The 10,515-nt window shown below is 44.9% G+C and overlaps 1 protein-coding gene across 1 annotated transcript; it reads right to left on the reverse strand.

The window, feature by feature from the left end:
• Positions 1 to 739: 739 nt before the first annotated feature.
• Positions 740 to 8,415, reverse strand: LOC106543921 (uncharacterized). Its single transcript, XM_087704060.1, has 4 exons — positions 7,824 to 8,415; positions 3,731 to 3,785; positions 2,598 to 2,667; positions 740 to 896 (listed from the first exon to the last, which is right to left on the reverse strand). Exons 1-4 carry the CDS (start codon positions 8,346 to 8,348, stop codon positions 740 to 742), a joined length of 807 nt encoding a protein of 268 aa, XP_087560186.1. The 5' UTR covers positions 8,349 to 8,415.
• Positions 8,416 to 10,515: the final 2,100 nt, after the last annotated feature.

Raw genomic sequence — 10,515 nt, forward strand, 5'->3', positions numbered from 1 at the left:
GAGCACCATTAAAGGAGAATATTTGTAGCTCAGGGTTGAAATGAGGGGTCCTTGGTGCTCTCTGTGTTTAGTTGGAGCACCCCTTGAATACCATCGGCATTGAAAAAATAATCACCAGTGAATTGCAAATGGCAGCTTTTCTCAGAACAGCTTACATCCTGCAACAATCAGAACGCAACACCACCAGACCTCCACATCTGCCTGTCCCAAGTCCTTGGGAAGGACTTGATAGGTGGATAAAAATGCCAAATCCAGCCCAAACATCTGTCTGACTATGTGACATAATAGCAATAGCACTTAGACTTATATACCGCTTCACAGTGCTTTTACAATCCCCTCTAAGTGGATTACATAATCAGCCTATTGCCCCCAACAATCTGGGTCCTCATTTTGCCCACCTCAGAAGGATGGAAGGCTGAGTCAATCTTGAGCATGGTGAGATTTGAACTGCCAAATTGCAGGCAGCCGGTAGTCAGCAGAAGTAGCCTGCAGTACAGGATTCTATCCACACCATGGCTCTAAATAATACATTTAAAGTACAGCTTTAAATGATTTAGGAAATATTTTTTTAAAAATAAATAAAATACAAATATAACTCTGTTGGGAAACAAACCCAGTGCTTAACAAAGACATTTATATTTTAAATGGGCAAGTAAGAAGGAGTAGTGTTTCCTTTCCCGCCGCAGTACTTTGTTTTTAAGCTGCCGCCATTGATCCCAGGACTTCTTGAACGGCAATGCTACTGCACTAGCTTCCAACATCCGGCACAGAAGCAACAGCTGAAGGAAATGAGAAGAATCCCAAGCGCCCAGGCCACGAAAGTATCTAAGGTGGAACACTTTTTCTGGTTGTCAATTTGATAGTTTAATTCCCCGATTCTGTTCTGGTACGACGCTCTAGAAGAAAAAGGAAGGGTTCAGAGAAAAGGCACTGGTTATGTCATTGTAGTCACCATCTTGGCTCTTTTGTTCCAACCTCATAAACACTTCTCAAAGGGTTCATTAGAGCAGGGGTCTCCAACCTTGGAAACTTTAAGCCTGGTGGACTTCAACTCCCAGAGTTCCACAGCTGGCTGGGGAATTCTGGGAGTTGAAGTCCACCAGGATTAAAGCTGCCAAGGTTGGAGACCTCTTCGTTAGAGTCTATCAATTGGACTATACCAGGGATCTGCAACCTATGGCTCTTTCATCCCTCTACTCTGGCTCCCTGTAGCTCAAAATATGCGTCACAACCGCCAATGTGCGACGGCCACAAGCATGCAAGCTTTATTGAGCTTTTCAACCCATCTTTTTTTTTTCCGGAGTTCAAAATGTTTTTGTTACATGCAGAAATAAAAATTTGTATTCTCTGTAGCAGTTCATTGATTTCATAAATGCCATAAATGCCACCATAGTTTCTTTTTATAAAGATAAAAAAACGATATATGTAGTGTTATCTTCATTTTAGATGTCAAAAGGGTTTTGTGGCTCCCGGTGTTTTCTTTTCTGTGGGAAACGGGTCCAAATGGCTCTTTGAGTGTTTACGGTTGCTGACTCCTGGACTATACAGTTGCCTGTGATAACAGGATCCCCCGTACCGTATCACAGAGACCTGGACCGTAAAATTGTTCCCATCTCTTATGCCACTTGGCTTTATTTTATGTTATTGATTAAGAAACCGAGGATGGGAACTAATCAAAAAGAATAACCAACTGACCCTTCATGTGCCAGAATTGCCTCCGGGGTTGAAGGCTTGGAATTCTGGGAGATGCCATCTCAAAACACAGGGAATTGCCCAGTTGAGGAATGAGGGGGTTTATTTTATCGTTTATTGTATTGTAGGAAGTTAGCACCTTTTCTAGAAGAATGAAATATCCTAGGAAATATTAAAAAGGCCGAGTATGGAGAAACATGTTTTTAGGCAGGAAACAGATTCACTCTTAACAGCTCTTTGTCAATGGGCCTTTAAGACCTGAGCCAGTGTATTCTACATAACAAAAATCTACCTCCTTTAGGCAGAGCCATAATAGGACCCGTCTAGCAACAGAAACTTGTCACATGGAAACTGGGAAGATTACATCAGCCAGCAAGGGTCAACTAAGCCTGGGACAGACAGCCTACAAAGTTAACCAAGACCCATGGGAGTCTGACAACCAATCAGAATACATTTCTTACACAGGAACAGCTCCAAGGCGGGGCCCAAGAGAGGGTATAAAACTGAGACTCTCTCAGCATCTCTTCCCTTTTTCTTCAAGTTCTTCAAGGCATATGATCCCCCTTTTCCCCCCAGGACCTCAAGCCATGTGGTCCTGTCCACCATTAAACCATCTTTCCAAGCAGCCACCATGTTTCCAGGGTCTTTCTTCCCACTTGGGAACTGAACCCAGATGGACATTTCTTCCAACAGTATGAAATGGATGCTGGGCAGGATGGCATCCATTGTCTGACACCAGTACCTTTGTTTTGTTCTTAATTTTAAGGACTTTTAGCAGCAGTTCCTGGCATTGTGGGCTCTAGGACAAGGGGGTTTTCCCTAGAAACATCTGGCTGGCTGTTTCTGGATGCAGGATATATGAAGGACCTGTGATTCCCAGCAACAAGCAAAATCTTGTTTGTTACCTTTCATGTATAAAACTGTCTCGGTTTCTCCGTTCTTGTTCTAGCTGCCTCTGAAGATCTGCTACTTTACCTAAAAAGAAAAAAGAAAAACACTGTTTCCCAGATGGCACTTCACTTTCTCTTACACATACACGTAAGGCATAGGGTCACAAAAGGAGAATCCATTGTTGCTGAACTACTTGTTCCCAGCATGCCATCTATTAGCAATGCAGGCTAACATGGGGGCCCACTATGGATGGCTTCACCCAGCTTAAGCCCACACATGCTGGCACTAAAAAGATCATCCCCTTCTCGCATCTTACATGCTATAAGTTCCTTTACTATGTCATTCACATTGCCTTCACCTGATCCTCAGTCCAGTGGTGGGATTCAAATTTTTTTACTACCATGGGCGTGGCTTGGTGGGCGTGGGCCTGGTGGGCATGGAAGGGAAAGGATACTGTAAAAATTCCCATTTTCTTCCAATCAGCTGGGACTCGGAAGGCAGAGAAGAGATGGGGGCGGGGCCAGCCAGAGGTGGTATGTACCGGTTCTCCCAACTACTCAAAATTTCCACTGCCGGTTCTCTAGAACTGGTCAGAACCTCCTGGATACCACCTCTGCCCCAGCCCATGTCGTAAGACAGTTTTGCGAAACTGCTGAGTTTTGAAAGAACACCGGGAAGTGCTAAGTAATGCCAAAGAACACCAAAGTAAGTGGACAGGGGCAGCATACACTTTTAAAACTGCCTATCAGCAAGTTTGGCTATTGAAGCAGGTTTGCAGAGGTTGGGATTATAGAACGAGTGCTGAACGAATACTCTCCTCCCAAGCTCCATTTTCACTGGCAGAGGGCTTGCAGGAGGCTGTCACAGCCGAAAACGGAGCCCAGGAGAGCCACACACAGCCCTCCTGAACTCCGTTTGTGCTGGCAGAGACACCATGGGCCATTCCTTTGCTGTTTCCAGGGCAGCCCAGTGGGCCAGATCTAACCCTAACCCTAACCCCGCAGGCCACATCCAGGCTTTTAGTTTGACACCCCTGACTTATAGTAATTCTCTTCAGTTTTCTGCCAACTCAAGGATGAGTGGAAAGTTGTTTAACCTGGAAGTGGAGAAAGTCCTGTATTAGGTCAGCCACATGGTTATCACTTACGTTTGTATTCTTCAGCTTTACTATCTGGAGATTTGAGTTTTTCTTCCAACGTTTTCTAATGGGGAAAGAAAACCAATGCAAAATTGAATGATCACGAGATTAAAAAGATGAGTGTTTTGCTCTACTCATTACCAAAGAATATGAACAAATAAGGTGCATCAGTTATATTTCTAGAATTAGGAAATAAATGCCATGACAGCCGGGACCTCAGAATTTCATAAAGAGCCAAGGTGGCGTAGTGGTTAGAGTGCAGTACTGCAGGCCACTTCAGCTGACTGTTATCTGCAGTTCAGCGGTTCTAATGTCACCGGCTCAAGGTTGACTCAGCCTTCCATCCTTCCAAGGTGGGTGAAATGAGGACCCAGACTATGGGGGCGATATGCTGACTCTGTAAACCGCTTAGAGAGGGCTGAAAGCCCTATGAAGCGGTATATAAGTCTAACTGCTATTGCTATTGCTATTGCTATTGCTATTGGGTTGGCTGGAGAGATTTTTAAGTTCCTTCCAATTCTTATTTCTATCATTCTATTATGATATGATTATGTTCCACAGTTGTCAAATAGTTTTTTTTAATTTCTAATGTTCCAAATGAGTGATTCATATTTAAAAACAAAATGCTTCCATTCCATGCAATTCTCCATATCATACTGTACACACGAAGCATGTATAATAAGAAAAGAGATACAACAAACAGATCAGTTCCAAGATTTCTGAAGTTCATGTAGGTTCATCCAAAAACCTCATGCAGTCTGAAAATTCTTCAGTATATATCAAAGTAACATGTTTTTCATTCATTCATAAACTTCAACCGAAACAGATATTCAGAGGCTGCTTTCAAACAATTTACTCCCAAAGTTTGCCAAAGCAGTTTGCTGTCAAATTCAGGTGGGTCAAATTGAAGCTGAGTTAAACCGAAATCTCTGGAATAGCACCATCCACCTCTCTACTAACCTTTACGTGTAAGATGTAACTTTAGAAATAATTGCTCTAATCCAGGGGTGAAATGCTACTGGTTCGGACCAGTTCACCCGAACCGGTAGTAAGAATGTTATTGGTTCGCCTGAACCCTTAGTAAAAAAAAATGATTTCAAGACAATCAGCTGTGCTGCGCGATTTATATTAGCTAGAAAGCAGGATTCCTAAAGCTAATCTAAATCGCATGACACAACGGATTCCCCCTCCCCCCCATTATTTGCTTACCTTTGTAGGCACACTCATAGCAGGCTCTGTCCACCCACCCTGACATGGGTGGGTGCCCTTGAGGAGTATTCGGCGACTTCAGCTAGTCCAGAATGCAGCCGCGCGAGCAATTGTGGGTGCACCTCGCTTCACCCACGTAACACCTATCCTCCGCGAGCTGCGCTGGCTACCTGTCGATCTCCAGATACGCTTCAGGGTGCTACTTGCCACCTATAAAGCCCTTCATGGTAGTGGATCTGGGTACTTGAGAGACCGCCTACTGCCGATCACCTCCACACAACCCATTAGATCTCATCGTTTAGGCCTCCTCCGAGTTCCATCCGCTGGCCAATGCCAACTGGCCACCACGCGGAGGAGAGCCTTCTCGGTGGTAGCCCCGACCCAATGGAACGATCTCCCCGTGGAGCTTCGTACCCTCACCACCCTCCAGACCTTCCGCACAGCCCTTAGAATCTGGCTATCCCGTCAGGCCTGGGGCTAAAGATTGTAACCCGCCCGAATGGTATGAATGTTGCGTTTTAATCATGTACTGTCTTATATGTAAAAGTCTGTTTTCCCCCCCTTCCTTTGGATTGTGAGCCACCCTGAGTCCCCCCAGGGAAAAGGGCGGCATACAAATAAACAATCAATCAATCAATCAATCATCACATCTGTTTTTGACCTTCTGCGCATGTGCAGAAGGTCCGGTGCATGCGCTCACATAGCAAAGTCAAGTGGATTTCACCCCTGCTCTAATCTGAACTGAACAACAGCACTTCATCGTGAAATGGGAAAGACTATGATCTTGTGTGTTGTGTGCCTGGTTGTGATCGTGATTGTCCCTTTTAATAGATGTTGCTCTTAACAACTAAACTTAGATGGAGAAAAGCATCACTCAGATGGCTGGATGGGTTCACCAACGAACAAACTGAATAAGTTGGGTTTTCACTGGATGATTTTAAATCAATCCATCTACCAGCCCACACTGAACCAGCAAAGTACAGATAGATTGCATCCATAATCTTTAATGAAGAGGCCTTTATCCTCTAACACAGTGTTTCTCAACCTCAGTAACCTGAAGACATATGGACTCCAACTCCCAGAATTCCTTGAGCTGAAGTCCCATACTTCTTAAAATTACTGAGATTGAATCACACTGCTCCAGTAGATTGATTCAGGCCAATAGCAACATATTTATTATTATTTACCCTTGGAGAAATGAAAAAATAACTGCAACGTCTGTTGCTATGCCAAAAGATCTGGAAAAGTACCTGGGCACAGTAAGAATGGACAGAATCTCAAGTCATCACTTTCAACAATTTGCACAGGGCATGTACAGGTAGTCCTCAACTTATAACAGTTCACGTAGTGACCGTTCAAAGTTACAACAGCACTGGAAAAAGTGACTTTTCACACTTATGACTTTTGTGGCAGCCCCATGATCCTGGGATCAAAATTCAGATGCTTGGCAACTGGTTCATACTTATGACCATTGCTGTGTATGGTCATGTGATCCCCTTTTGCGAACTTCTGACAAGCAAAATCAATGGGAGAGAGCCAGATTCACTTAACAACCGTGTTACTAAGTTACTATCAACTGTGGTCATTAACTTAGATCCCACAGATTAGGCCTCCTCCGAATTCCATCCGCCGGCCAGTGTCGACTGGCGACTACCCGGAGGAGAGCCTTCTCTGTGGCTGCTCCGACCCTCTGGAACGAACTCTCCGTGGAGATTCGAACCCTCACCACCCTCCAGGCCTTCCGCAAAGCCCTTAAAACCTGGCTGTTCCGACAGGCCTGGGGCTAAAGAACTGTTGCCCCCGTCTCGAATGGTATGGCTGTTGTGTGTTTTAAATTATGTATTGTTTTGTGTCGTTTTAATTTTTGTTTGTATCCCCCCTTCCCTAGTTTGAGTTGTGAGCCGCCCTGAGTCCCCTTCGGGGGGAAAAGGGCGGCATATAAATAAAATAAACATTCATAAACATTCAAACTTAACAACCATGGCAAGAAAGATCATAAAATGGGGGCGGGAAACTCACTTAAAAAATGTTTCACTGAGCAACAGAAATTTTGGGCTCAATTGTGGTCGTAAGTCAAGAACTACCTGTATTACAACAATGTCTTCATCTTCCCTATATCTTTTGGGAGGATCTGCTGGTCAAAAGTATCACAGCAACAACAATATTGACGTGTGCACATATGTAAAAATGTGAAAAGATATATGGAAAGAGTTTTGTAGGGTGAACCTAAAGAGAGAAGTTTTATTTTCCTGGGCTCCAAGATGGGGACTGCAGCCAAGAAATTAAAAAAACGCTTGCTCCTGGGAAGGAAAGCTAGGGCAAATCTTGACAGCGTACTAAAAAGCAGAGACTTCACCCTGCCAACAAAAGTGTGTTTAGTCAAGGCTATGGTTTCCCCAGTTGCAATGTATGGTTGTGAGGTTGGGCCATAAGAAAGGCTGAGTGCCAAAGAATTGAGGCCTTTGAACTCTGGTGCTGGAGAAGACTCCTGCGAGTCCCTTGGACTGCAAGGCAATCAAACTGGTCAGTCCTAGAGGAGATCAACCCTGATTGCTCTTTAGAAGGCCAGATCCTGAAGAGGAAACTGAAATACTTTGGCCACCTAATGAAAAGGAAGGACTCACTGGAGAAGAGGCTGATGCTGGGAAAGACTGAGGGCAAAAGAAGAAGGGGACGACAGAGAATGAGGTGGCTGGATGGAGTCACTGAAGCAGCAGGCCTGAGCTTCAATGGATTCCAAAGGATGGTGAAGACAGGAGGGCCTGGAGGAACGTTGTCCATGGGGTCACAATGGGTCAGACACAACTTCGCAACTAACAACAACATTTTTTCTATGTTTTTAAAATCTAATCTTACTTTACAATGAATATATCCCCCCCCCTTCCCTATTTACCAGCTCTTTCTGCCAGGAATCTCTCTGCTGCTGAATCTTTTGGAGGTCCTCCTTTGCACTCTGCAATTCACTCTGCAAACTTTGGCCTTTCTCCTTTTCCTTCTCCAGGAGCTGTCTGGTTAGTACAAGGGATTGGTTGAACCCCGATAATTCCTTGCTCAGGGCATCCACTTCTTCTTGCTTCTTTTCCAAAAGTTGCAAACTCTTTTCTTGAGTCCGGTTCGTAACATTCCTGAGCTTCTGCATCTCCTTTTCCATCTCGATCAGTTGCTTCCTCAGAGTCACTTTTTCTGCCTCCATTTGGGAGATGTTGTGAAGCAAATTGGCTTGGTCTTTAGGGCATATCCTGCCTGGCTCTGGTGGGGCCCGTGAGCAGAGAATGATCCATAAAGTAAGTACAGTTAAAGTGACAAGGATGACCCAAAAGTACTTTCTCACCCATGTCCTACTGAAGTCCCAGAAACTGTGGCCCTTTAGACTCTCCATGCGTGTGGAACACTGACGGCATGTTAGCAAACCACCCATGTTGGTTGAAAGCTGAGAGACACAGAAATTCCGGCTGTCTCTTTAAGAGAAGGGTTCTGCTCTCCCTTTCTAAGTTACCCAATTTAGCGCCTCCTCCTCTCCTTTCTGTGAGTCCTCGTGATTGTGGAGAAGCAGCTCCAGCAACCAAGAGAAACGAAAGTGATCTCTCAGCTCGGGAGTTTCCAAAATAAATAAATTAATAAAGAGCCAGCAAAAAGCAGTTTTCTAAAACGATGCCCCAAATGGCGAAGAAGGAGAAGCTACACTCAGAGAGTTTGCTGTGGTTGTTGTGGCGATGAGTTTTCCCGGAGCCACTTACAAGTCAACAAAGTGTTTAAGCCAACAGAACAATTTCTGATTTTTTTTTGTTTTGTTCTGATTTCTGTTTTCTTTTTGTTTTGCTCCTTCCTGAGTCATGAAAGGCATTTCCCAGTGAACTGATCTATGCATAAAATGAGCAGCAGCTACAGCATCTGTGCTAATCTCCCTCTGATGAGCTTACACCTATTGCCTGGCCTGCTCTTTAGTGCTTTGGAGCAGGGGTCTCCAATCTTGGCAACTTTAAGCCTGGAGGACTTCAACTCCCAGAATTCCCCAGCTAGCTAACTTTAAGCCTGGAGGACTTCAACTCCCAGAATTCCCCAGCTAGCTAACTTTAAGCCTGGAGGACTTCAACTCCCAGAATTCCCCAGCTAGCTAACTTTAAGCCTGGAGGACTTCAACTCCCAGAATTCCCCAGCTAGCTAACTTTAAGCCTGGAGGACTTCAACTCCCAGAATTCCCCAGCTAGCTAACTTTAAGCCTGGAGAACTTCAACTCCCAGAATTCCCTAGCCATCTAACTTTAAGCCTGGAGAACTTCAACTCCTAGAATTCCCCAGCTAGCTAACTTTAAGCCTGGAGGACTTCAACTGGAGGACAGCCGCCTTCCAGATAGAGAGGACCACTGGTTTGAAAGAGGGGTAAAAGAATCCATTTTTGTTAGAATTGAGTAGCCCTCTCTCAACAGACGGGGAGGGATAAGACACCCACCTATTTCCAGTCAACAATGCCACAATAAACCTCCAAGTGGCCTCAACAGCTCTCAGAGAGAGTGATAACGACCAGGTGACTGCAAAGAAATACAATCCTTACACACAAACACACACACACACACAGTGTGCACATCTTTTCACAACCTATCCTTCCATCCCTCCACCATCCAGTCTCAAATGATGAAGCTAATGATGAAGTTAACAGATTGACAGAGTTGGAATGGACCTTGTATGCCATCTACTCCAACCCCGGCCCAAGCAGGAGATCCTACACCATTTTTGACCGATGGCAGCCCAGTCTCTTCTTGAAAGCCTCAAGTGATAAAGCTCCCACAACTTCTGAAGGCAACTTCTGCTCCATTGGTTGATTGTTCTCACTGTCAGAAACTTTCTCCTTATTTCCAGGTTGAATCTTTCCTGGATCAGTTTCCATCCATTATTCCTTGTCTGGCCTTTGGGTGCTTTGGAAAATAGCTTGACCACTTCCTCTCTGTGGCAGCCCCTCAAATATTGGAACACTGCTATCACTGCTATAAGAGCCAAGGTGGCGCAGTGGTTAAATGCAGCACTGCAGGCTACTGCTAGATCAGCAGTTCAGCGGTTCAAATCTCACCGGCTCAGGGTTGACTCAGCCTTCCATCCTTCCGAGGTGGGTAAAATGAGGACCCAGATTGTTGGGGGCAATATGCTGACTCTCTGTAAACCGCTTAGAGAGGGCTGAAAGCCCTATGAAGTGGTATATAAGTCTACTGCTATTGCTATCTTGTCTCCCCTGGTCCTTCTCTTCACTAGACTAGCCATGCCCAGTTCCTGCAACCGTTCATCATTCATTCATTTCATTTCATTTTTCATTCATTCATTCATTTTATTATATTTATATGCCGCCCTTTCCCCCCGAAGGGGACTCAGGGCGGCTAACAAATCAAATCAGGGAAGGGGGGGGCACAGACAAAAAATAAAAAACGAAACATAACAATACATAATTTAAAAACACACAACAGTCATACCATTCGAAACGGGGGCAGCAGCTCTTTAGCCCCAGGCCTGTCGGAACAGCCAGGTTTTAACGGCTTTGCGGAAGGCCTGGAGGGTGGTGAGGGTTCGAATCTCCACGGGGAGTTCGTTCCAGAGGGT

This window comes from Thamnophis sirtalis, unplaced genomic scaffold (assembly GCF_051295495.1).
Source record: "Thamnophis sirtalis isolate CommonGarterSnake01/CBP01778 unplaced genomic scaffold, rThaSir2_p1.2 scaffold_1, whole genome shotgun sequence".
Taxonomy (NCBI): Eukaryota; Metazoa; Chordata; class Lepidosauria; order Squamata; family Natricidae; genus Thamnophis; species Thamnophis sirtalis.

Excerpts from the sequence above, each read along its gene's own strand:
- LOC106543921 (XM_087704060.1), bottom strand. The coding sequence starts at position 8,348 with ATGGGTGGTTTGCTAACATGCCGTCAGTGTTCCACACGCATGGAGAGT. Across the intron at positions 2,668-3,730 it reads TAAAGCTGAAGAATACAAAC|GTAAAGTAGCAGATCTTCAG; the intron begins GTAAGTGATAAC and ends TTTTCTTTTTAG. Across the intron at positions 897-2,597 it reads GACAGTTTTATACATGAAAG|AGCGTCGTACCAGAACAGAA; the intron begins GTAACAAACAAG and ends TTTTTCTTCTAG.